The sequence below is a fragment of the Rhineura floridana genome, chromosome 1 (assembly GCF_030035675.1).
Source record: "Rhineura floridana isolate rRhiFlo1 chromosome 1, rRhiFlo1.hap2, whole genome shotgun sequence".
Classification (NCBI taxonomy): domain Eukaryota; kingdom Metazoa; phylum Chordata; class Lepidosauria; order Squamata; family Rhineuridae; genus Rhineura; species Rhineura floridana.
Window position 1 is genome coordinate 263,656,027 of NC_084480.1, and position 27,767 is coordinate 263,683,793.

The 27,767-nt window shown below is 41.8% G+C and overlaps 1 protein-coding gene across 9 annotated transcripts in view; it reads right to left on the bottom strand.

The window, feature by feature from the left end:
- The window catches only part of ASPH (aspartate beta-hydroxylase), a 169,516-nt gene that overhangs the window by 27,150 nt on the left and 114,599 nt on the right, over positions 1 to 27,767 (bottom strand). For all 9 annotated transcript variants that reach the window (XM_061599800.1, XM_061599833.1, XM_061599809.1 and 6 more), the window contains 6 exons: positions 25,941 to 26,026; positions 23,516 to 23,602; positions 15,657 to 15,807; positions 9,711 to 9,847; positions 3,879 to 3,977; positions 3,180 to 3,269 (listed from right to left, as the gene is read on the bottom strand). In XM_061599800.1, the coding sequence (XP_061455784.1) occupies positions 3,180 to 3,269; positions 3,879 to 3,977; positions 9,711 to 9,847; positions 15,657 to 15,807; positions 23,516 to 23,602; positions 25,941 to 26,026 (650 nt within the window). The remainder of the gene's footprint in view (positions 1 to 3,179; positions 3,270 to 3,878; positions 3,978 to 9,710; positions 9,848 to 15,656; positions 15,808 to 23,515; positions 23,603 to 25,940; positions 26,027 to 27,767) is intronic.

Here is a 27,767-nt window from a genome sequence, read left to right on the forward strand (position 1 = left end):
GAGGAGCACATTGCTAAGAACATAAAAACCAACACCAAAAAATTCTAGAAATACATTCAAAGCAGGAGACCATCTAGGGAGACAATTGGACCCTTGGATGATAAGGGAGTCAAAGGTGTACTAAAGAACGATAAGGAGATTGCAGAGAAGCTAAATGAATTCTTTGCATCTGTCTTCACAGTGGAAGATATAGGGCAGATCCCTGAACCTGAACTAACATTTGCAGGAAGGGATTCTGAGGAACTGAGACAAATGGTGGTAACGAGAGAGGAAGTTCTAAGCTTAATGGACAATATAAAAACTGACAAATCACCGGGCCCGGATGGCATCCACCCGAGAGTTCTCAAAGAACTCAAATGTGAAATTGCTGATCTGCTAACTAAAATATGTAACTTGTCCCTTGGGTCCTCCTCCGTGCCTGAGGACTGGAAAGTGGCAAATGTAACGCCAATCTTCAAAAAGGGATCCAGAGGGGATCCCGGAAATCACAGGCCAGTTAGCTTAACTTCTGTCCCTGGAAAACTGGTAGAAAGTATTATTAAAGCTAGATTAACTAAGCACATAGAAGAACAAGCCTTGCTGAAGCAGAGCCAGTATGGCTTCTGCAAGGGAAAGTCCTGTCTCAGTAACCTATTAGAATTCTTTGAGAGTGTCAACAAGCATATAGATAGAGGTGATCCAGTGGACATAGTGTACTTAGACTTTCAAAAAGCGTTTGACAAGGTACCTCACCAAAGACTTCTGAGGAAGCTTAGCAGTCATGGAATAAGAGGAGAGGTCCTCTTGTGGATAAGAAATTGGTAAAAAGCAGAAAGCAGAGAGTAGGAATAAACGGACAGTTCTCCCAATGGAGGGCTGTAGAAAGTGGAGTCCCTCAAGGATTGGTATTGGGACCTGTACTTTTCAACTTGTTCATTAATGACCTAGAATTAGGAGTGAGCAGTGAAGTGGCCAAGTTTGCTGATGACACTAAATTGTTCAGGGTTGTTAAAACAAACCCTCTCCAAACTGAGTGAATGGGCAGAAAAATGCCCATTCAATATAAACAAGTGTAAAATTATGCATATTGGAGCAAAAAATCTTAATTTCACATATACGCTCATAGGGTCTGAACTGGCGGTGACCGACCAGGAGAGAGACCTCGGGGTTGTAGTGGACAGCACGATGAAAATGTCGACCCAGTGTGCGGCAGCTGTGAAAAAGGCAAATTCCATGCTAGCGATAATTAGGAAAGGTATTGAAAATAAAACAGCCGATATCATAATGCCGTTGTATAAATCTATGGTGCGGCCGCATTTGGAATACTGTGTACAGTTCTGGTCGCCTCATCTCAAAAAGGATATTATAGAGTTGGAAAAGGTTCAGAAGAGGGCAACCAGAATGATCAAGGGGATGGAGCGACTCCCTTACGAGGAAAGGTTGCAGCATTTGGGGCTTTTTAGTTTAGAGAAAAGGCGGGTCAGAGGAGACATGATAGAAGTGTATAAAATTATGCATGGCATTGAGAAAGTGGATAGAGAAAAGTTCTTCTCCCTCTCTCATAATACTAGAACTCGTGGACATTCAAAGAAGCTGAATGTTGGAAGATTCAGGACAGACAAAAGGAAGTACTGCTTTACTCAGCGCATAGTTAAACTATGGAATTTGCTCCCACAAGATGCAGTAATGGCCACCAGCTTGGACGGCTTTAAAGGAAGATTAGACAAATTCACGGAGGACAGGGCTATCAATGGCTACTAGCCATGATGGCTGTGCTCTGCCACCCTAGTCAGAGGCAGCATGCTTCTGAAAACCAGTTGCCGGAAGCCTCAGGAGGGGAGAGTGTTCTTGCACTCGGGTCCTGCTTGCGGGCTTCCCCCAGGCACCTGGTTGGCCACTGTGAGAACAGGATGCTGGACTAGATGGGCCACTGGCCTGATCCAGCAGGCTCTTCTTATGTTCTTATGTTCTGGGCGCCTCATTTTAAGAAAGATATAGACAAGTTGGAGCGGGTTCAGAAGATGGCGACAAGGATGATAGCCGGTATGGAGAACAAGTCTTATGAGGAAAGGTTGAAGGAACTTGGCATGTTCAGTCTGGTGAAGAGAAGGCTGAGGGGTGACATGATTGCACTCTTTAAGTAGCTGAAGGGCTGTCACATAGAGGAGGGTACAGATTTGTTCTCTGCTGCCCCAGAGGGTAGGACTAGGTCTAATGGTTTTAAGTTGCAGGAGCGTAAATTCAGATTGGACATTAGAAGGAACTTCTTGACAGTAAGGGCAGTGTCAGCTCTACACTGCTTCAGCAGTGCCAGGGGGGGGGGCTGGACATTCCTGGGTCTTTGGCAGGGAAGGAAAGTCCTTAGCCGGCAGTCGGGTTGTAAATCTGCCAGGCCTATCCGAAGCGTACTTGCCGAGTCAGAAGTCCAGAAGCGAGGTCAGTGGAGGTCCGGGATCAATTGCCAAGGGGTCAGTCAAAGAGATGCTGCAGGGAAACTAGGTCTACACAAAGCCACGCCTGACGTTGCAGTCAGCAACAGGCTGCAGCCAAGGTGTGTCTTATAAAGAGCAGGATGGACAGCAGGTGTGAGCCCTCAGCGTTTGGGCCTTAAGGAGACAGGCCTGCCTCTCTTCTGCCTGACCTTCTGCTGTCTACGTTCTGCAGGTGAGGGGGGAGTATGTTGTTCACTGTCTGTGTCTGACTGCAGGGCCTCTGCTGTATCTGAGGTGCTCTGCAGCTGAGGGGGAGAAGGAGCTGGATTCTCAGGAGGCTCCTCCGTGTCTCCTTCTGAGTCTGCTGCACCTGGGTCTGCTGCTGTTACTCCTGAGTCGTCCTCATCTGAGGAGTCCTCTGACGGGGCCATGACAGGCAGTTCAGCAATGGAACCGATGCCTAGGGAGGTGGTGGGATCCCAATCGCTGGATGTCTTCAAGCAGAGGCTGGACAGCTATCTGCGGGAGATGCTCTAGCTGTGGATTTCCTGCTGTGAGCAGGGGGTTGGACTCGATGGCCTACAAGGCCCCTTCCAACTCTATGATTCTATGATTCTATGTTTAGACTTTGGCTCTTTGCTGTGCTGTACATATTCCTTTTTCAGGTCCCTGACCAATCTTACCCTCTGGACACATCAGGGCCAAGGTCGCACCCAAACCTTATGTGCCTTTTCAGATGAAACTCAGTAAATCTCCAGTAAACTCTACCTCTTTGTTTCCAACTCGCTGCATGGCATCACCCAAATGAAAATAAAAGCGGCCATCATCAGTGCCAGGGTCTCCTGATTCCAGACCTTCCTAGAGGAATCAGAAAAGCATGTCAGCAGTGTGTTAAAAAGAAAAGCTTTTTACTTCAGTTCCATAGCTTCTAATGCAAATTATATTAACATGTGGGACCTCCAAAAAATGTTGCAGTGTGGAGTATTCAAGTTCAGAATTTGATCTAGCTATGTTCTTTTCTAGGAAACTCCATACCCCCATCCTTTCAAGTTTTATACCATCAGACTGTCATAATTCCATGCCCATTGAGTTGTTTGGGGTCTCCCCACCCCATTACGATTTTTTTCACATAAAGATTTTTTGTACTTTTGCAAACTTTGGGGATCCTCCAAGCCTGCTGATACTTTCCTATTGTGTGCAGATGGTACTATTTTGGCTACCATTATTACTACTACTACTACTACTACTGCTGCTACTACTACTACTACTACTACTACAGTTTTATTTATATATATATAAAGCCCCGTGTTGAAAAAAGAGAGTTCACATATTTATGCCAGGAGATGGACTGACATAGGTTTTTCAAACCTTCAATCTTAAATTGTGCAATTTTGATTCTGTAATTTCCCCCAGTTCATTGTGCTTTCCAAAAGAAGAAAAACAGAGACAGCCTAATGTAAATATTACTTTTAAATAGGGAATGCTTTCTGCAATCTTGTTCTCTGCCTTCAGGATGAAGCCATAATGCACTTTAGCAAAGCCATCATTAGGAGCCAGGCTCAAAACCTGTGGGACAGCAAAACAAAGCATAATTAGAGCTCTACCTTTACAATAATTTGAATTGCTTACACAGCCCTACCTATATGTTAGGGCAGCCTTTCCCAACCAGTGTGCCTCCAGATGTTGTTGGACCACAACTCCGATCAGCCTCAGCCAGCATTGCCAATGGTCAGGAAAGATGGGAGTTGTGGTCCAACAACATCTGGAGGCACACTGGTTGGGAAAGGCTGTGTTAGGGGTTCTTGGCTCAAAACCAGAATTTCTTTCCATCAGTGGTCTAGAAGCACCTAATTCTCTATTGGCCAGCCAAGGGTTTATATCAGACATTATCAGACATGTGTGGCTACAGTTCCACTCCCACTCCTCTCCTCTCCCCTGCAAGGTCATGCAGCAGATTCCTTTGTACTGTGGGATCCCTTCAGTTTATAAACCAAGATTCTGAACCTCATATCCCCAAAGCCCATAAAATACCAAGTGGGTATTTAACTGTTGAGGCTGGGCTAAGCAAAAGTTTAAACTCAGTGTGAAAACATATGTTTATGTTCCACAAGCCTATATCACAATTCCATCTAAACTAATTTTGTTTTTGCACTTAGGAGTGTCAGCATATGTCATGATAACATACCATGGCTCCATACTACTAATTTACTGTAGATTAGGTTATTGTTTTCTTCTTCCCAGTCTTTTTTACCAGTCTCCCCCAATCTGTTACTCTCCAGGGCACCAGGATGGGGGAGAATGTTCTATACATTTATTTGGCTACACTTGCCATTCTACATACGGAGGAAATAACCAGACATATCCAAACAAATGGACTAATTCAGCTCAGTCATTCAGGATAGGGTTACATAGGAATGTTGTAAAACCGACTTCACCTTTCTTCTTTAACATTTTGGAACATGTCCCTATGTTGTGGGGTCATCACGTTATGTGACTTCCGGTTGCCTCTCCACGTTATTGGCTCCCACAGTGGAGGCACAGAAATTCACAGCTTGGTAACATCATGTATAGACTACATCAGCCTTCCCCAACTTGGTGCCCTCCAGACATTTTGGACTACCACCAGCCCCAACCAGCATGGCCAATGGTTAGGGCTGATGGGAGTTGTAGTTAAAAACATCTAGAAGGCATCCGCTGGGCTAAGTGATCCTAAAAGTTATGGAGCAGAGAGGGAGAATTCAAACACAGGGGGACTGTTTTTGGCAACATTTCCATGTGGCATATAAGGTGCAATTCCAGCCTCAGCTGTGGAGAAGAAGCTGTGCTGATATCTACGGTTCAGCCCTCATTCTTAAACAACAATTCAGATGTCAGCTTCAATATTTGCACAATGATTTTTATAAAAAGAATGTTGAATTAGTTCACAGAACTGTGGGGTGTGGAGGGAAGAGAATTCTTCCTTGTTACCATCCCACCTTTAGCCATTAAACAATAATTAATGCAGAGTTCAGACTGAGCTCAGAACACTAGTCTATGTGTGGCATAAAATGGGAGAGAAAATTTGCCTTCAAAATTTGCCTTGAAGAAAGTTAAACCAAGATCTATTGCTCTTTGAAAATAAAAGTAGCTTTGATTAATACAAAGCCCAGATTTAACATATTGTGTCTCAGTTCCAGACTAGTAGATTTAAAGGGAAAACATCTAATGGGGGAAAAAAATGAAATGCTATCCCTTTCTTGATGCTGCCTTCAAACTGTGATACGGTGGAAGGTCTGATAAAATAGTTCCCCCCAAAAGGGCAAGTTTCCCATCGGGCTGAATTCCAGCTACAGACATAAAATTATTGATTGAAACTTCACTTTTTATGTTCATTGTTGAAGGTGATGGTGGTGGTGACAGAATAAAAAAATATTCAACATGCCTAAGCTGCTGGAAAAAAAATAGGTCAACCATGAACACAGTGATTTCTGAAAAGTTATTCCTACTGCTGACCCACAACTTCTCCTCATTCTAGTGCTAACCTTTTATTAATGGAGTCCAGGAGAGAGAAGGGGAAGTGAAGGTGCAGGAATTTCCTACAAATCTACTAAGGAGGGAAGAATAACTAGAAGAAAAAAGCCAAGCATTTTGTGTTCAAACAAGAAAATACAGTCAGAGAAACCCTGTACAACAAGGAAACCAGATAGCCTATCCATGCTTTAGCCCAACTGTAAGAGGAAATATGTATTTGGATTTGTGAAAATGAGGGCATAATAATCTATACAGGCAGGGGTGGCTAAGCCTTTTTGGCCCAAGGGCCACATTGACAGTGAGCCAATCAATGTAAGGGCTGCATACCATTAGTGGGCATTGCCAATGCACACGTTATCATATACACAGAGCAAGTACAGAGCAAGTACATAGAATCATAGAATAGTAGAGTTGGAAGGAGCCTAAAAGGCCATCGAGTCCAACCCCCTGCTCAATGCAGAAATCCAAATCAAAGCATTCCTGACAGATGGTTGTCCAGCTGCCTCTGTCCAGTGTCGGAGAGCCCACTACCTCTCTAGGTAATTGGTTCCATTGTCGTATGGCTCTAACAGTTAGGAAGTTTTTCCTGATGTTCAGTCGAAATCTGGCTTCCTGCAACTTGAGCCCATTATTCCGTGTCCTGCACTCTGGGATGATCAAGAAGAGATCCCGGCCCTCCCTCCTCTGTGTGACAACCTTTCATGTACTTGAAGAGTGCTATCATATCTCCCCTCAGTCTTCTCTTCTCCAGGCTAAACAGGCCCAGTTCTTTCAGTCTCTCCTCATACGACTTTGTTTCCAGTCCCCTGATCATCCTTGTTGCCCTCCTCTAAACCCGTTCCAGTTTGTCAGCATCCTTCTTGAAGTGCAGAGACCAGAACTGGACATAGTACTCAAAATGAGGCCTAACCAGTGCTGAATAGAGGGGAACTAATACTTCACATGATTTGGAAACTATACTTCTGTTAATGCAGCCTAATATTGCATTTGCCTTTTTTTGCAGCCACATCACACTGTTGGCTCATATTCAGCTTGTGATCAACAACAATTCCAAAATCCTCCTCACATGTCGTATTGCTGAGCCAAGTATCCCCCATCTTATAACTGTGCATTTGGTTCCTTTTTCCTAAGTGTAGAACTTTGCATTTATCCCTGTTGAATTTCATTCTATTGTTTTCAGCCCAATGCTCCAGCCTATCAAGGTCCCTTTGAATTTTGTTTGTCTTCCACGGTATTAGCTGTGCCCCCCAATTTTGTATCATCTGCAAATTTGATAAGCATGCTCTGTACCTCCTCATCCAAGTCATTAATAAAAATGTTGAAGAGCACTGGGCCCAGGACCAATCCCTGTGGTACCCCACTCGTTACTTCTACCCAGTTTGAGAAGGAACCATTGATAAGCACTCTGAGTAAGATTCTGGAGCCAACTGTGGATCCACCTGATAGTTGTTCCATCCAGCCCACATTTAGCTAGCTTGCTAATCAGAATATCATGGGACACTTTGTCAAAAGCTTTGCTGAAGTCGAGATATATTATGTCCACAGCATTCCCACAGTCTACAAAGGAGGTCACCCGATCAAAAAATGAGATAAGATTATTTTGGCAGGATTTGTTCTTCATAAATCCATGTTGGCTCCTAGTAATCACTGCATTGTTTTCAAGGTATTTACAGATTGGCTGCTTTATAATCTGCTCCAGAGTTTTTCCAGGGATTGATGTTAGGCTGACTATTCTGTAGTTCCCCGGTTCCTCCTTTTTGCCCTTTTTGAAGATAGGAACAACATTAGCTCTTCTTCAGTCATCCGGCACTTCACCAGACCTCCATGATTTCGCAAATATAATAAACAGCAGTACTGAGAGTTCTTCAGCCAGTTCCTTCAATACTCTAGGATGCAGTTTATCGGGTCCTGCCGATTTGAACTCATTCAAAGTGATTAGGTATTCCTTGACCATTTCTCTATCAATCTCAAGCTCCAATCCTGCCCCTTTTACTTCATGTTTCCCGGGAGGGTCATGGACCCTTTTTTGGGAGAAGACTGAGCCAAAATAGGAACTGGGCACTTCTGCCTTTTCTTTGTCATCTGCTATCATTTTGCCATCCTCATTGAGTAGCTGTGCCACCATTTCTTTTCTCTGTCTTTTACTATGGACGTACCTGAAGAAAGCTTTTTTGTTGCTTTTAGCATCCCTCGCTAACCTCAGCTCATTCTCAGGTTTAGCCTTCCTGATGCCATCCCGGCAATTCTGTGAAACCTGCCTGTACTCTTCCTTTGTGGCCTGGCCTTCTTTCCACTTTCTGTATGTGTCCTTTTTTGTTTTCAGATCATCTCTAAGCTTTTTCTGAAGCCACATTGGCTTCTTCTGCTGTTTCCCCCCTTTTTTCCTTGTTGGAATTGCTTGCCATTGTGCTTTTAGAATTTCATTTTTTAGAAACTCCCATCCATCTTGGACTCCTTTTCTCATTAGGGTGGCTTGCCATGGAACCGTACTTACAATTGTTCTGAGTTTGTTAAAATCAGCTTTCCTGAAGTCCAGGGTGCGCGTATGGCTTCTCTCAGCTTTTGCTCCTGTTAAAATCAAGAATTCAAGAATGGTGTGGTCACTTTCCCCCAGAGTTCCCGTAACTGCCACTTCATCCACCAAATCATCTCTATTGGTTAGAATCAAATCCAGGATAGCTGATCCTCGAGTTGCTTCCTCCACTTTCTGTAGGAGAAAGGTATCTCCAACACAAGTCAGAAATTTCTTGGAGGGGCTGTGTTTGGCAGAATTTGTCTCCCAACAGATATCGGGATAATTGAAGTCCCCCATTACTACTACATCACGCCTCCTCAAAACATTGGCAATTTGCTTTTCAAAAGTTACATTCTCGTCTTCTCCTTGATTGGGTGGTCGGTAGTAGACTCCAAGCACCACATTCCTTTTGTTACTTGCCCCATTAATTTTAATCCAGATACTCTCAGTGGAGCCACCAAGCTCATCTTCCTGTATTTCTGTGCAGAGATATATATTTTTAACATCTAGTGCGACTCCACCTCCCTTTATATTCTTTTTGTTCTTTTTGAACAAGTTATATCCTTCAATTGCTGTATTCCAGTCATGGGAGTCATCCCACCAAGTTTCAGTTATACCTATCAAGGCATAATTGCCCTCCTGTATTAAGAGTACAAGTTTGTCCTGCTTGTTTCCCATACTCTGCGCATTAGTATACAGACATAGAAAACCATGTGATTTGTGGCTTGGCTTCCTTACTACATTTTTCTGAGGACTGTTACTGGGCCCTATTAGAGCCGATCTCTCTGTTCCAATTACTGTGCACAAGCCTTCATTAGTCATTACCACCAAGTTTACATCTCCCTCCCCCTTAGGATTCAGTTTAAAGACATATACAGATCACACACTCTGCACATATATGTGTCTCTCTCTCACACACACACATGCAAGTCTCTCTCTCTCTGTCTCACACACACACACCCCTCACACTCATCCCCATCACCGTGTTCTGAAATGCCATTATAGCACTGGTTGTGCAGAGAGGTTCACTGCTGTGATGGGGTGATTTCTCCATCATAGTGCTGGGCTGTGTGAATACTCCTTCCTGGTTGGTAAGATCACCCAACAACGGACCTTTGCAGAAGGAAAAGAGGTGGCCAATTTTTATGTGGGCTGGTTTACCACCCATGCTATAAGAGGAAGGTATATAATGTTATTATTTTTCAAAATTGTGTGGTTATTATGTTTAATCACTAATATTTAAAAATGTTTACATATTCTTAATAGACACTCACCTCCTCATAAACCCTCTTGGCATTGTTGTTGTCTCCAATCAAAAGGTAACCCACTCCTAGATTGTTCTTGAAAGAAGTATCATTAGGAAACAGACTAACTAGTTTCTGTAGTGTAACCAGTGAGCCTCTCATGCGACCTAATTTAATTGGACAAAATAAACAACTTGGTTACAAAAGTAGCAGTGGTTTGGTATACAGTGAGGTAGCCAAGTTGTTGGACTACAGCTGCCGTTATGTCTGCCCAGTAGCCATCCTGATTGAGGCTAATGGTAGTTGGAGTCCAACAACACTTGGAGAGGATAATCCCTGGGATACAGTGGGTTCTGTTCAACTAAGTCCTACCCAGAGTAGATCAACTGAAACTAATGACCCTAATTTAGTCATGTATATATTAAATTCTACTCTTAGTAGAACAAGCATTGAATACCACCCAGTAGATTTAGCTGTTAAATGGGTTCAGATTATGAAGATATACAAAAGTGTGTATTACTAAACATGGTGTGTAAAAACATATGAATATTTTATTCACTTATTGCTTTTACTACTGATTTTAAAAGATATGCCTTAGAAAAGTAAGCTGGTGGGATGCATCATCCAGTCTAATGGTGACCTCTTGTGGACAATCATAGCATTCCTCATATCATAGCCATTTTTGGACAGTGATGCTAAGGGGGTTTATAGTGCTGGATAGATATGCCCACAATTAATCTCCAATTCATTAAAGCAATAAAGTTCAAACTGCTGGTCTTTGTTCAATTGAATAAATGATGGGTATAAATAAACTGCAATTTATTCAAGTAAAAAAAATCAGTCTTCCAGGCTCACAGGAAGACAATTGCTAACAATATTTGCTTAGAGGCATTTTATCTCCTATATTGTCAAACCATTCTAGAATGCCTCTGTCACTATCCTTTCCAGGGGCCTGGAAGACCCCAATTTTGTATCTTTTCAAGTTCTGCCTGTAATTTAATGCCACTGGGAAGAGACCACACAAATTGAAACACAAATATGGTTATGCATAGTGTTGTTGTTTTTTGTACAAGCACATCTGTGATCTGTACAATATAATTTGATTCTGTGGGCTGAATGCTGGCAACCACAGCTGTATTTATTTATTTATTTATTTAATTACATTTCTAGACCGCCCTATAGCAGAAAGCTCTCAGGGCGGTGTACAACAAATAAAATCACAATTAAAATATGAGCAAGTGTGGAAAATATATATATATATAGTACAATTATAAAACATTAATAAAATTGCCATTGAGATTTAAATTAAGATCATATTAAGTTTAAAATGTTAAATTAAAATATTTAAAAATTTACAAAATTTAAAAAGCCTGGGCGAAAAGGTAAGTTTTTACCTGGCGCCGAAAAGATAACAGAGAAGGCGCCAGGCGTATCTCGTCTGGGAGGGCATTCCATAGTTCGGGGGCCACCACCGAGAAGGCCCTAGATCTAGTTGTTGATCTCCGGGCCTCTTTATGGGTTGGGACCCGGAGAAGGGCCTTCGACGTCGAGCGTAGTGAACGGGTAGGTACATAGCGAGAGAGGCGCTCCATCAGGTATTGCGGTCCGATGCCGTTTAGGGCTTTATAGGTAAGAACCAACACTTTGAATCTGGCCCGGAAACATATCGGTAGCCAGTGCAGCTGCGCAGGACAGGTGTTATATGGTCAAATTTCTTTGTCCCAGTGAGAACTCTGGCCGCAGCATTTTGCACTAGCTGAAGTTTCCGAACCGTCTTCATAGGTAGCCCCACGTAGAGTGCATTACAGTAGTCCAATCTAGAGGTTACCATAGCATGGATAACTGAGGCAAGATGCTCCTTGCTCAAATAGGGTCGTAGTTGGGCTACCAGCCGGAGCTGGTAGAATGCATTCCGTGCCACCGAGGCTACCTGAGCCTCAAGTGACAGAAGCGGATCTAATAAGACCCCCAAACTACGTACCTGTTCCTTTAGGGGGAGTGTAACCCCATCTAGGACAGGTCGAACGTCAACCATCTGGGCAGAGGGTCCTCCCACCAACAGCATCTCAGTCTTGTTAGGATTGAGTTTCAGTTTATTAGCTCTCATCCAGCCCATTATCGCGGCCAGGCAGCGGTCTAGTACATCAACATCCTCACCTGAGGAAGATGAAAAGGAGTAGTAGAACTGCGTATCATCAGCATATTGCTGGAAACGCACTCCAAAACTCCTGATGACCTCACCCAGCGGCTTCATATAGATATTAAAAAGCATGGGGGACAGAACTGAACCCTGCGGGACCCCATATTGGAGTACCCAGGGACTCGAGTAATGTTCCCCCAGCATCACCTTCTGGAGACGATTCCCGAGATAGGAGCAGAGCCACCGCCAAGCAGTGCCTCCCACTCCTAAATCCGTAAGTCGCTCCAGAAGGATACCATGGTCGATGGTATCAAACGCCGCTGAGAGATCAAGGAGAACCAACAGAGTTACACTCCCTCTGTCTTTCTCCCGACAGAGGTCATCATACAGGGCGACCAAGGCCGTTTCTGTACCAAACCCCGGCCGAAAGCCCGATTGAAATGGGTCTAGATAATCAGTTTCATCCAAGAGAGCCTGGAGTTGGCGAGCGACCACACGCTCTAGAACCTTGCCCAGGAATGGGACATTTGCTACTGGCCTATAGTTGTCCAAATTATCAGGGTCCAAGGAGGATTTTTTTAGGAGCGGTCTCACCACCACCTGTTTCAGGCAGGGTGGGACCACTCCCTCTCGTAAAGAGGCATTAATCACCTCCTTGGCCCAGCCGGCTGTTCCATTCCTGCTAGCTTTTATTAGCCATGAGGGGCAAGGATCCAGAGCAGAAGTGGTCGCCCGCACCTGTCCAAGCACCTTGTCCACATCCTCGAGCTGTACCAACTGAAACTCATCCAATAAAACAGGACAAGACTGTGCTCTGGATACCTCATTAGGATCAACTGCTACAATAATGGAGTCAAGGTCCCGGCGGATCAATTTGGACAAGTGTCATCTTTGCTATTTCTGCATACTGTACTATGTCGCTCTATATGCAATATGACTGTTAGGGAACCAAATTACTGTATATGTGTGGTATACAAATGCATTACATAAATAAGATATCCTTGACCTAGTGTTTTTCATATGCAAGTATTTAGAACATAGTGCTGAGCAGGATAATAGTAGTAGTAATCAGCTCTTATGCAAAAAGCTGTGGAGAAATATCTAATCTAACTATATAATATTTTCCTAAGCTGTCATGCCGTCATGCAACATCACGAGCGGGCAGGGTGTGGCAGCAGGGTGGCAAGTGACGCAAGGGTGTGAGGGAAGCAGGAGGGTGGGCAAGTGAGCAGGGTGGCCAGGTGCAGGGTGAGATAGGTGAGTGGGCAGGTGTGAAAAAAAACCAGGTAAGTGGCCGGAGGTAGAATGAGTGGCCTGGAGTAAGTGGTGGCAGCGGCAGTCTGCACAGCAGGCACACACCCTAGATAGGGAGGTAGCTGAGGCAGATAAACACCCTAGGTGGAAAGGTAGCCTAGGCACACTGTGTAGAGCTGTGCAGTGGTGCCATTGGTTGAGGGCCAGCAGCAGTGTGGGGTAGCAGCAGTGGCAGTGACCCAGTGCAGGAAAATGCAAGGAGTGTCAGTGTGTCCATGTCAGCCGGCATGTACCAATGCCTGAAGGCATTGGGAGGGGGGATTACAAGGGGCGATGTGGAGGGGAGTGGGACGCCTTGGGGCATCTGCGAGTGTGTGTATTTTGGAGATTCTCTTGTGTGTGTGTGTATGTGTGCACGCGTGTGTTTGGAGGTGCCTGTGGAGTGTTAGGGGGTGCCTGGTGTGTGTGTTGGGGGGTTGGTGAACAAAGTGAGTAGGGGGCAGAGCCCCCTAATATCTTTAAATGTTCTATTTGTCACCGTATATAATATGAAAAAATAGACAGCACATGATTCAGGCCATCTATGGTGCTAAGACCAGATGGGCCAGCCATATGGCCCTCCGGCAAGAATTCCTGCAAGCATGTGAAGTGTCCTCTCAGCAGACCCAAAATGTACTACTGATGGAACTTTCTGCTCAGCAATGGGAACAACATGATAGAAACAGAATGTGCTGATATAAGACCAATGCGCATCTGTGGAGAAAGTAGATGAGGTCAATGGGATATCAATGTTGTGCAGTGGAATCCTATGCATGTTTACTCAGAAGCAAGTCTCATTTTGTTCAATGAGACATACTTCCTAGTTTGTTTTGGACTGCAATCGTAGTAGAAACTTTAAATCAGATTGATAGGTGTTTGGAGCAATTAAGGTTGGAGTTGAATAAATTTGGTCTCTAAAATATTGTACCCAATTTTTTTGTGCAGTATGGAATTTTGTTGGGGCTTATTCCCCTGCAATTCTCTTTGTGTTGACAAAACAACTGTATAGAACATAATACACAAGGTCACTGACTTGCATGCCTCTACTCATATATTCCTTTATATGGAGTTTAAGAAAGGGCTATTCTGTCAAGTTTCCAAATGCACCACAGTCATACAGTGTATCTTGTATCCTATACTGCAGTGTCATCCAAACTTCTGAGAGCCGAGGCACGCATTTTTATCTTATTTAAACTTGGATCCACACTTACCTATTATAGCCAAATAATTATTTCTATGTGAAAGTTAAAGCCCCTAGATCAGCCTTATCCAGTCTTGGGTCCTCAGACGTTGTTGGACTTCAATTGCCACAACACCAGCCAGCATGGCCAATGGTCAGTGATGGGAACTGTAGTCTAAGGACTCAAGGATGGGGAAGGCTGCTGTATAGCAACCTGCATCCTTGGTTTCTGCACGAGCTATTTTTCTAAAATGCTCAGAAGCCCAGAGCAGTGACTTATGAAGGCAATACCATGAATACAAGATTTTTCATAAAAATTACCATGCACTGTGCTGGCACACAGTTTGGGAGCTACTGCTCAACTGAGATTCAAATAAATAACACCTTTTGACAGTCCCTCCAGAGTGGATGAGGCCTGTTAAATTACTAGCAAGCAGGTCCAGGGTTTAAGTGTGCTAATAAGTACCTTTAACTAGATCCAAAATGAATATTCACATATATTTGAAATTCAGTGAATATTCCAATTTTGCCAGACACTGTTTTTGAATGAGAAATTGAAAAGTAAAATTTGAATTTACATGGAACATTTTAAACTCAAAATATGAAATTTAAATGCTTTGGATTTCTTACTGTTTCTTGATTAAAGCTTTCCCAATATCAAAACAAACGTAAAATCTCATAAACTGCTAATTGTAAAATGAAAATATTGCATTGCATGTTATCTGCCAAATGCTATAAAACAAGTATAATTCTATGTTAGCTATCAAATATGATCTAATATCCAATATTATTGTATACTACCTATCAAATAATATCAAATATGATGCACCAGTGGTTTTTAAGCCATCTTCCTGGAAACCTTGACTTTTTTGAATATTTATTAGGATACCCATCGCTATAGACTTTCCTTTACAACAGGTACGGACACACACACACTCAGTTTACAATGGATATCAGTTAGTACAATATTGCCCCCTGTGAACTGTGTGCACCCTAGAACATGGCCCAGAATCCTCTCAACATGCTTCTGTGGCAAATACCCTGTGGTTGCATAGCAGACACCAATGTAAAACAACTGTGATATACTACTGTGCATCAGTAATCAATACAGTCAAATTCTAAACACTTTTGCATATGAATGATCAAACACTGCAAAAAAAAAAACCCCACCAGGATACTAAAACTAAATTATCATTGTTAAATTCAGACAGACATCATTTGAAAGAATATTCAGGCAATTGAGAAATATCTGTAGAATATTCAACATCAAAATTCATAAAGCAGACTTAGATTAAAATATGCAGAACTCCTCTCCTTTAAAACCTATTTGACCAACTAGTTAATACAGATTTGATAGCCTTACCAAGAAACTGCTCCCGATCTGCCCGTCGTGTCAGAGTTAGTTTTATCAGATCATCAGGGACATTTGGTAGACTAGCCACCTCCCCATAGGTACTGATAGATTGTTGTAGTATTTCATTGCTTCTCACTTTCTCAGCCAAGTCATCCTCACTCTGTGTGTGACCATAAAGCATTCATCAGACCCTAAGTGACCACTTAACATTTTGTTTGTTTAGAACATATTTTACTCAATTAGTGGTGGTTTGACTGCGATTTGGAAAAAGGAGTTGAAATGAATGGGAAAAGATGCATAACTCCGGATTGTACAAATGTATAAAAGTTTTCAAGCTATAAATTTGTTACAAGCACCAAAAAGTACAGCAAGGAATATGGAAAAATATTTTAACACCTAGCAAACAGCCTCTACATAGTCAATCACAACACTCACTTGAAAAGGTAAATGCCTTCTCAAAGCAGGTGTTTCCCTGACTATCTTCTGAGATGCCTTCAATATTTTTTGATTGTGGAATCACCAAATCATGAGCCATAAATTACCCACAGAGTATTTGTTCAAAGGTAGTATAAATCTTTTTCACTTCAGTTATAGGGGAATGACTTTACTGAATGGGAAGTTTTAATAGAAATTTGCTTTAATAAAGGGTTATAAAGGTGAAGTCTGCCAGCTTTTTAATTTTTAGACTGCTGCTATCTATTAAAGAAATTAAGACCCCCACATTTCCATCATGTAATTTTAAGTAAGTTGATTATGGTGTGTACTCATATCATTTTAAGGCTAAAAAATATGGGTTATGTTAGCACAAATCACTGGGAATGCCACTGCTGAATCACATGTAACACAAGAAGCTAAAAGGCATCCAAGGGAGAAAAGGGAGGAGGCACCTAGCCTCTTCTCTTCATGAAAGTAGTGTTATGTTAGATCACCCCCACTCCCTTCTTTCAGAAGAGGTTGGCAGTTAAAGGAACATGAACAAATCAGTGCTTGGATTAAGGAATACTTAACCATCAATAGTTTTCACACCTCAGAGGAAAATAACATTAAATAAGAGATCCCTTTTGCAAGATCATTCACATGATCACCTGACCCCTTAGTAACTGCATTTTTCAGTCAGCCCTTTGGTTCTTTCCAGTCATGCCAGGGAAGATCTGGCATGGATTCAAAGCCTCTCTCCTTTTGGGTGTGGCATGGCCACGCATGCCTGTCACATAGGGGATGGAGCAGGGTAGCTATTTAAGCCCTGCTCCACCTCCCCTCGGCATCTTTCTGGCCTGACACAACGCCCACCGACCCTCCCTTAGGGCAGTACAAGTTTAACTGGTTGCCTTGGGGCCAAGTAGGAATTTTTAGCTCATCAGCCTTTGTTTGTGGACAAGTTTTTTGCCTCCCCTGTACTGTACTAATTTGGCTGATTGGCTCTTGCTTTTTTGGCTATTCCAGCTTAATGGGATTCGGCTGATTTGTTGCCTGGCCTGGTAATTTAATATTGTAAATAGGTTCATGTGGTCATGTTTGGTGGATAGGTGCAGGAATTTCACAGGATAGGGATTGGTGACCACCCTTAGGCACCCTTTAAGGTGATTGGTGGGTTCTGAGGCCTGGCTTCTAGGTTGTGCAGCCGGTTGGCAGGATAAGGCTCACCTTTGGGGCTAACCTGTAACACCCACTCAGAGTTGTGCAGCCCTGAGGGAGGCTGGAACAGGAAGGCCTCCCTAACCACCCTGCGGGGATGGGGCCCGGAGAAGGGGATTGGGCTTGGACCACCCCTTTTCCCATGGCAGGGTGTCCTTGCCTGATTGGGTAAGTGTTAGGTCCCACACTTGTCTCTGCAGATCATTTATTATGCAATCAAGCATTTAATTGGCTTTATTTCAATAAACGTGGCCCTTGATTTACCCACATTTCATCTTGTCTTGCCTCTTCATTTCCCGACTATGCACTGCAAATAACATTAAATAAGAGATCCCTTTTGCAAGACTTTTGTAAGATCATGCACATGATCACCTAACCCCTCAGTATCTGCATTTTTGAGTCAGCCCTTGCCACTTTTCATCAGTGCTTTGCTAAGCTGGCAGTGTGCATACCTTTTGCTGGTGCCCACTTTCTGAGCTGAATTTCAGTAGACATACTCAGTACCATGCAATCAAGGTACAAAAAAACATTCCTAGTCCACATTAGCACATGGTGGTAGTGAGTTGGTCTTCATATAATCAACTCAGCTGAGACCAACTAAAATTTGTGGGATGTACCCAGTGGCTGTGAGAGTGGAAGGCCATTCATGCAGCAAATCTTTCTCTTTCCTACTCTTCCTCTGCAGCTCCTGCACCCCTGAAATGGCCCTCCCCCAAATCGTATGGGCTGCAGTGGAAGTGAAGAACTGGGCAGAGAAACCTTGTGGAAGCAGAGCACTGTTTGTGTAAGATTCATCCACCTGATTACTGGTGATGTCCTGTCTAACTGTTGTAAATTATTACTGTAAAAATAATAACTCCATCAGGCAAAAGGCCATGTGAATGAGTCCTGAAAGAAAATATGTTCTCTCAAAAACCTTCAATCATCTAAAAATTAGCAGTCCAGTTTCTGCCTTCATTGTCCCCTAATGAACCACAGAAAGATAAATCATTGAAAACAAATGGAGCCACTTAGCTTCTATTTAAAAATAAATACTGCTATGCAAAAGCAGAAGACAAAGAGAAAAGGGTTTAGAAATAGGCATTTTCCTATTATAGGAGTTTCACACAAACAAAAATAAAATTTAGGATGGCCAAAATTTTGGAACGAATGTGACAATAAAGATTGGCTATTAAATAAAGTGTATCATTGCTATCTTCACTTTCACTTTACTAGTCCTGATTGCTGTTGTTGTTATGTGCCTTCAAGTCAACTATGACATATGGTGACCCTATGAATCAGCGATCTCCAACAGCATCTGAACCACCCTGTTCAGATCTTGTAAAGTTCAGGTCTGTAGCTTCCTTTATGGAATCAATCCAGCTCTTGTTTGGTCGTCCTCTTTTCTACTCCCTTCTGTTTTTCCCAGCATTATTGTCTTTTCTAGCGAATCCTGTCTTCTCATTATGTGTCCAAAGTATGACAACCTCAGTTTCATCATTTCAACTTCTAATGGTAGTTCTGGTTTAATTTGTTCTAACACCCAATTATTTCTCTTTTTCGCAGTCCATGGTATCCGCAAAGCTCTCCTCCAACACCACCTTTCAAATGAGTTGATTTTTCTCTTATCCACTTTTTTCACTGTCCAACTTTCACATCCATAGATAGGGATTGGGAATACCATGGTCTGAATGATCCTGACTTTAGTGTTCAGTGATACATCTTTACATTTGAGGACCTTTTCTAGTTCTCTCATAGCTGCCCTCCCCAGTCCTAGCCTTCTTCTGATTTCTTGACTATTGTCTCCATTTTGGTTAATGACTGTGCCGAGGAATTGATAATCCTTGACAAGTTCAATGTCCTCATTGTCAACTTTAAAGTTACATAAACCTTCTGTTGTCATTACTTTAGTCTTCTTGATGTTCAGCTGTAGTCCTGCTTTTGTGCTTTCCTCTTTAACTTTCATCAGCATTCGTTTTAAATCATTACTGGTTTCTGCTAGTAATATGGTATTGTCTGCATATCTTTAATTATTGATATTTCTCCCTCCAATTTTCACACCTCCTTCATCTTGGTCCAATCCTGCTTTCCGTATGATATGTTCTGCGTATAGATTAAATACATGGGTTATAAAATACACCCGTCTCACACCCTTTCCGATGGGGAACCAATCAATTTCTCCATATTCTGTCCTTATAGTAGGCTCTTATCCAGAGTATAGGTTGTGCATCAGGACAATCAGATGCTGTGGCACCCCCATTTCTTTTAAAGCATTCCATAGTTTTTCATGATCTACACAGTCAAAGGTTTTGCTGTAATCTATAAAGCACAGGGTGATACTCTTCTGAAATTCCTTGCTCCATTCAATTATCCAATGTATGTTTGTGATATGATCTCTGGTGCCTCTTCCCTTTCTAAATGCAGCTTGGACATCTGGCATTTCTCACTCCAGATATGGTAAGAGTCTTTGTTGTAGAATCTTGAGTATTACTTTACTTGCATGGGGTATTAAGGCAATCAATAATTACTGCATTCTCTGGGATCCCCTTTCTTTGGAATTGGGATGTATATGGAACACTTCCAGTCTGTGGGCCATTGTTTAGTTTTCCATATTTCTTGACAGATTTTTGTCAAAATTTGGACAGATTCACTCTCAGGAGCTTGTGGCAACACTATTGGTATGTCATCTGTTCTTGGTGATTTGTTTCTTCCAAGTATTTTAAGAGGAGCTTTCACTTCACATTCTAAAATTTCTGGTTCTTCATCATACGGTTCCTCCGTGAATGAATCTGTCATCCTGCCATCTCTTTTATAGAGTTCTTCAGTGTATTGCTTCCAATTTCCTTTTATTTTATTTCATCTTGGTCAGTCAGTGTGTTCCCCTGTTGATTATTCAACATCCCTCCTCTTGGTTTAAATTTCCCTTTCATTTCTCTAATCTTTTGGAATAGGGCTCTTGTTCAACTGTTTCTGTTGTTCTCTTCTAGTTCTATACAATAACTATTGTAATAGTTCTTTGTCCCTACGTACTAGTCACTGTATTGTTGCATTTAGGGTTCTGACCATGTTTCTATCTCCTTTTGCTTTTGCTTTCCTACTCTCTTTAACCATTTAAAGAGTTTCTTCAGTTATCCACTGAGGTCTTTCTCTCTTTTTAATTAGAGGTATTGTCTTTTTGCATTCTTCCCTGATAATGTCTCTGACTTCACTCCATAGTTCTTCTGGTTCTCTGTCAACTAAGTTTAAAGCCTCAAACCTGTTCCTTATTTGATCTTTCTATTCTTCTGGGATGTTATTTCAATTGTATTTTGGCCTTATGATTGCTTTGTTCTTCTTCTTTAGCTTTACTCTGATTTTCAATATTACCAGTTCATGATCAGTACTGCAATCTGCTCCTGGTCTTGTTTTTGCAGAACGTATGGAACTTCATCTTCTGCTGCCAATTATATAATCAATTTTATTCCTATATTGACCATTTGGTGATGTACACATGTACAGCCATCTTTTCGGTTGCTCAAAAACTGTGTTCGCAAGAAACAAATTATTGGCTTCACAGAATTCAGTAAGTCTTTCTCCTGCTTCATTTCTGTCTCCTAAGCCCCATTTCCCCACAATTCCTACTTCTTCTGTTCCCTACTTTTGCATTCCAGTCCCCCATGATTATCATCACATCTTGTTTGCATGTGTGATCGATTTCTTCCTGTACTTCTGCCTAAAATCTCTCCAATTTCTCTTCTTCTGCATTTGCTGTTGGAGCATAGATTTGGATGATGGTTATGTTAATAGGTTTCCCTTTTAATCTCATTGATATAACTTGCTCAGACTTTGCATTGTAGCTCCTTATTGGTTTTGCTACATCACTTCTCATTATTAAAGCAACCCTGTTTCTTCTTAATTTCTCATTTCCTGCATAAAATATTTTGTAGTTGCCTGATTGAAAACGTCCCATTCCCGTCCATTTTAATCCACTCACACCAAGTATTGTAATGTGAATACGTTCCATTTCTTGCTTGACAATTTCTAACTTTCCCTGGTTTATGCTTCTCACATTCTATCTTCCTATTGTGTGCGTTGTACAACTCCGGACTCTCCTTTCATATCTGTGCACATCAGCCTCTGGGCTTCCTTTTGGCTTTGATCCAGTTGTATCATTAGTCACAGTGCTACTCGTACTTGTCCTTTATTCTTCCCCAGTAGCTCGGTGAGTGCCTTCTGACCTGGGGATCTCATCTTTCAGCACTATCTTGTGTTGCATTTTGGATACTCTGTTCACAAGGTTTTCATGGCAAGAGATATTCAGAGGTGGTTTACCATTGCCTTCCTCTGAGTTTGGATGCATCTTAGTGTCTCAGCTTTGACCATTCCGCCTGCTAGGAGTGTAACCTCTTGGTCTAGACTCCCAACGGCATTGCTCTCAGCTTCTTCAACACTTTCAAACCCCTCACCACATTAAGGTGTGCATCCTAGAGGGGCTAGTCCTGATTATTACAATTTATTTCTTTATTACATTTATATCCCACCTCTCTTTCAGCATAGAACTCAAGAAGGTATACAGTGGCCGTGTTTGCATGCAACACTGCCAACAAACTATGTTCTAGTCATGTTCAAGTCCCTGCTTTGCTCCTCTCTTTCTTGAGTGGAAAAACAAAGAATGGAGTGGCTGTCTTAAGCATTACTTGTAAACCAGTGCAGGTGGATTGTTTATCCCAAATAAATTTGGCTTCCTGTCATTATTTGTTTGGAAAGAAACAAGCCACAAGCGCTGGTTGGCACATTAACACTAAGCCAGCCATTCTGTGGTTTGTTTCACCATTCTGTGCAGCACACAGGCTAATATAACTAACTATGGTTTGTCTGCAGCGTGACATGCCAACATGGCCAGTGGGTGTCAGGTGGTTTCCCAAATCCACCAGACCAAGGTGGTCTGGCAAGGTTATGTTATCATGTGCCTTTGGTCTATATCTTGGGACATTTAAAACAGCCTTTCACTATATCTTGTGGGATGGTCTTTTATTTTTTTCTGTGTTCCACAAAGATAAAACCACTCAATTATTTTGAAATCAGAGGCTGTTTCCCATTGTGCATATCCTTGAGAATTATATTTGTGGCCTAGAATAAATATTTACTATATACTTACAATAAAAATATACAAAATTGGGCAGTTTGTCTTTCCATACAGCAATTTGTCCTCTCAACCCTTGCCCCTCTTGGCTTATTAAAGCTTGCCAAGGAGATATGGCCAAGGGGATCCAGGGTGTGGTCAACACGTGTTTACAAGAGGTACCCTGAAAGTAGTGGTGATCTGACCACTCCTGAAAAAGCCCACCCTTGACCCAGTGGTTTGTGACAACTACTGCCTGGTTGCAAATACTCCCTTTTTAGGGAACATGACCGAGGGTTGTGGTGCAGCAATTGCAAGTACTCTTGGATGAAACAGATTGTCTTAACCCAGATTGGAATGGGTCAAGGCCAGATTGAATCAGCCTTGGTAGCCCTGATGGATGACCTTTATCGGAAGAAAGACAGGGGAATGCAACCCTGCTATCCTTACTTGATCTCTCAGCGGCTTTTGATACAATGGCATCCTTCTGAGCTGACTTGGTGAGATGGGTATCTGCAGCACTGTTTTACAGTGGTTCTGATCCTATCTCCAGGGTTGTTTTGAGAGAATAGCATTTAGATAATTGCACTGGCTGCCCACTAGCTACCGGACCAAGTTCAAGGTTCTACTTTTGGTGTACAAAACCCTCTACACTTGGGACCAGGATATCTGAAAGATGGTCTTACCCCTTATATACCAAGTCGATCACTGTGCTCTGCAGGTGAGGGCCTCCTGTAGAAACCATCTTGCCAGTAGGTCCATTCCGCACAACATAGGAAGCGGACCTTTAGTGTAGTGGCACCAACACTTTGGAATTCCTTTCCCCCAAATATTAGACAGACACCATCTCTGTTATCTTATTGGTGCCTACTGAAGACCTTCCTCTTTGAACAAGCTTTTTAAGTAGAGACTTTATCCCACTCTGCCTCTGTGCTGGAACTGCTTTTTAAGATGTTTTTAAGACAGTTTGTTTTAATATGCTTTTAAAGATGTTTTGTTTTTATATGTTTTATAGTCTCTTGTTTTTAAGTTGTTTTAAAGTCCTTTTAGTGTTTTTGCTTGCCGCCTTGGGCTCCTTCTGGGAGGAAGGGTGGAATATAAATTATATATATATATATAAATAAATAAATAATATCCTAGTTCATGTTTTTACCTGTGCTTTCCCATATCTTGCCCGTGGACTTTGGGGATACTTGCTTACTAATGCTTCAAATGCCTTCAAAGCTTCTTCTGCTTTTCCCTAAAGGCAAACATTATACTTTGAAGTAATTTGCAAAATAAAAAGTGTAGAGAAATTGTTAACATCCTTTATTCTTTAGTCATCAAATAAAAGTGCTGAGATGTCAACAGTGAACAAAGCACCTAAAAATAATCTGATCATTTATTATACATTTTTGTGGGGAAAGTAAATACAGTCAGCTGGGGAGATATCCGTTATAGTTAGGGAACATATAAGATATACTTTATGATAAACACTATAAACACAGTGATTTTATAAAAAAGCAAGTACTACCAGATGCATTATGAAATGGTTGTGGGAAAGAATCAGGAAACAATCTAAAATATCAGCACCGTTAGGAGGTGTGAGGTGGTCACCTCAGGCAGCTGATTTTGGTGTTATGAAAGAGCAACAAATTTATTAAAATTGTATCATAACATCCAGGGAGAAGTGCTTGTTGGATTTTCTGTCTCAGATGCAAAAATAATCCAGCCAGCTTTGAGTATGAGAAGATGGGTTGGAGTGAGGTGGGGTGTGGAGGTGGCATTTGCCTTTCTGTTTCAGGCAGAGAAACATCTTGGGCTGTCCCTGAAATCAGAATCCTTTCTGTTACGAAATGGCTTAAACTGCACATCTTAAGAAAAAAAATGAAAACATAACTGGGGCTATTTCAATACATAAGGAAAATTATTTCCATTAAACATGTATGTTCTAACTGCTATACTAATAAATTAACATTTGTGATTTGTAGCCAAAGTGTCATGATGACCCTGGGGTCAGACTCTCTTTCAAGAGATGAGGCTAGGATTTGGAATGGGAAAGGGAATGGTCTTCAGGTCACTCCAATGTACATAACCAACTGGAAGCACTTGCATAAGAGGTGCCCGTATCTCTCTGACCTGAGAACACTGTGTTGCATACAACGCCTCATACAACGCCATCTCAGAAGCCACAGTGGTATCAGTTTTCCCAGAGTCAACCCCTTTTAATGAATAAGCTTTTAATAAGTAAGAATAACTCAAGGCAGAGCTAGCACTGAGACAGATCTGCACCTCCTAGGTAAGGTTCAATCTGAGCATGGCTGTCGCTAAAACCACTTCTGAGCTTTGCTTTTATGGAGTCTCCAGCCCAAACCCTGCATAAAGTTGGCCAGGGTACCAATGCAGTTCTGCCTTGCCTCTGTATCTCTGATGACATTGCCTAAAACAGAACATAACCCCAAATCCTCTTCAACAAGGGTAGCAGTAAAAATCCCAGTGCTGATGTGCTTGTCAGGGACCAGTCCAAGAGTGTAGCATCCATTATTACAACGAACGGTGTGCTCCAGAATTTTAAGGCACCCCTCTGAAGCCACAACAACCAGAATGAATGTTGGTCAGAAAAGGACAATCATGTGGCACTGGGTATGTTTGTACTGGTAGACTGCCAACTGATGATGTGGCAATTGGCTGATATTTTTAAAAGCTTTTCTCTTCTAGCACATTGCAATCTCATTTTGCTTTTGTGTGGGTGTGTGTCAGTGCCCGCTCTCTGTTTTCTCACACAGTGAGGGAGTGGTTGCCGGCACTGAATTTAATAACAGTAGCTAACATGAGGCACATGGAGTCTCAGTATGATGCTTATTGATTTAAGGCATCAAAATAAAATTATTTAGGTTACTGCTTCCTTCTTAGTGTCTGTTTCAAGGTATGAAATCCTTGAGAGCATCAGTTATGAAGACGTATGCAAATATGAGAAAAAATAAATAAAAATTAAAGACCCCAAGGTTGTCATCACATTTGGAAGCACTGTAAGTTTTTCTTTATTTGGGCAAACCTACTTTCCCCCAAGCTTAAGCTGGATAGGATGCATGGTTTAGCACATCTGTTGTCAGTTTTTAATGCTCAGGAATATATGTAGTCACTTGGTTAAAGTCACTACGGTGGGATCTACCAATCAAAATAAATTGGTGAGGTATGTGTGTGTATTAGAAATGTTGGTGTATGCACAGGAACGTAAATACTGCCTCATACTGAGTCAGACCATTGTTCCTTCTAGCTCAGATTGTCTACACCAACTAGTGGCAATTCTCCAGTATTTCAAACAGGAGTCTTTTCCTAGCCCTCCCTGGAGATGCAGGGGATTGAACCTGAGACCTTCTGCATGTAAAACATGCTCTACCACTGAACTATGGCCTATAAATCTTGAAAGAACTGAATGGCTATCATTTGCTACCCACCCCTTACGACAGACATAACCTGTCTTGTCATCTGCCAGCATTGCCACTGAATGGGGTTACAATCATTTGTAGGGTATCATGTATCTTTATGTTCTCTCCAGCAACTGTCAATTTAAGTTGTCAGCTAAATTTCAAGTTTACCTTTTTACGCAATTTCTCTGCAGCATCAAATTCAGCTTTAATGCCTTTATCAAATTTATTGAGCAATTTTGGTTTCTTCTTCTTAACTAGAAAAAGATTAAAAAGAAATACAAGATTTCCCCCAAGAATTCAGTACTGACTATGTATGAATGACCTTAAAAAATGTGCATGATGGTTACATAACAATAAAGAACAATGTTGTAATGTTTTTGTATTTAACACAATTACAGTAATATTATTATAATATTATGACTAGTCCAAGGGATTGCAGTAACTTCTGGCCAGTACCCCAAAAGCCCATGATGCCCTCATCCTAGTCCAGAGTGCCAGTTATAACCAATCTGATAAATCACAACACTTTCTGAAGCCACTGCACCACAGAGATATCTGGAGTTTGTCAGTGGCTTAGTTCTCCGTATTGCTATAGCGTGGAGGGTCAGCAGTATAGTAGGATTAAGGATCAAATAACAAAGACCCTCTATATCTGATTTTAAAGCAGGGATGTGGCATTCCAGATATTGGTGTATTCCAACTCCCATCAGCTTCAGTCTGCGTGGCCAATGGTCAGGCATGATAGATGTAGTCTAACGACACCTAGAGCACCATGGGTTCCCCATCCCTGTTTTAAAGGATTTGGCTACATATGTGAGCATTATAGGCTTATGGCTATTGCCTCAATATGACAACTGATCTGTATAAGGAACTAATGTACAAAACATGAAAATTAGAATTATTTCATCTTATTTTCCAAGACTTGGAAGGCATGTTTTCATGGACTCCTTCCAAGATTACCCATATGCTTCAGGACATTGTGTTGGTAATCCACCATATGGTATCATGTTCTTGAACTAACAAGGCAATGACAGACAATCCTAAGGTAGAAACTATTATATAGTTCATTGCATTTATCTGGCACACAGTCTGGGTAGTGGGATAGAAGTTAGAAGAAAAATTCTCTCCTTTTTTGCCACAATGATCATACGTTTTGAACTCCTAGATATAAGCAGAGGAAAGGCATTCTGTTCCTTTCAGCAGGAGCCATGTGTCTCCTTTACATAGCAAAATGGGAACAGAATGGGAAAGTAGAACACTAAACATGAACCATAAGTTATTATTCAGGTGAGACACAAACACACACAAGCATACATTGCATTACACACAGTGACTTGGGTTCTAAGATGTTAACTTAGGAAAGTTCATGGATCATTTCCTGACCTTTCCTCCCACTAATGCTCCATTAAAGGTTTCTCTGGAGGATCAGGGGCTCTCCTTAACAATGTGGGTTCAGGCACAGGAGGCAGTTGAGGGAATCACCAAAAACTGGGCAGAGATCCACTTTGTAGCTTTCTGCATTTACTGTGATTTTAAACTTTTAACACATATGGCCTGATTAGAATCACAATTTGACTCACAGATGTCAAGCCTGAAGGCTGTGATGGTATATTCTGCTGAACTGGATCATGGGCTAAAGTGAATGTGATTGGGAGATCCTTGACACATTTGTCTTTCATTAAAAACCTTAACTGGGTGGGACCACATGGATTGGTGTCATGATGCGGGGGGAGGAGGATTTAATCCTTTCCCCCATCTCAGTTTTGAGACGCAAGTCATTCCACCAAAGCTACTACTAGCCACGGGAGGTGGACGGTGAAGATGATCCAGGAAGATGATCTCCTTGGGCAGCTCCCATTAGCCCCTCCTCCAATTATTTCTTTTTGTTTCCTTTAATCTTTATTAAAATTAAATTTCCTTTAATCTTTATCCCACTCTTCCACCCAAAATAAGACTATATGAATATGCAATGTATGTTGGAAGATTTGATCACAG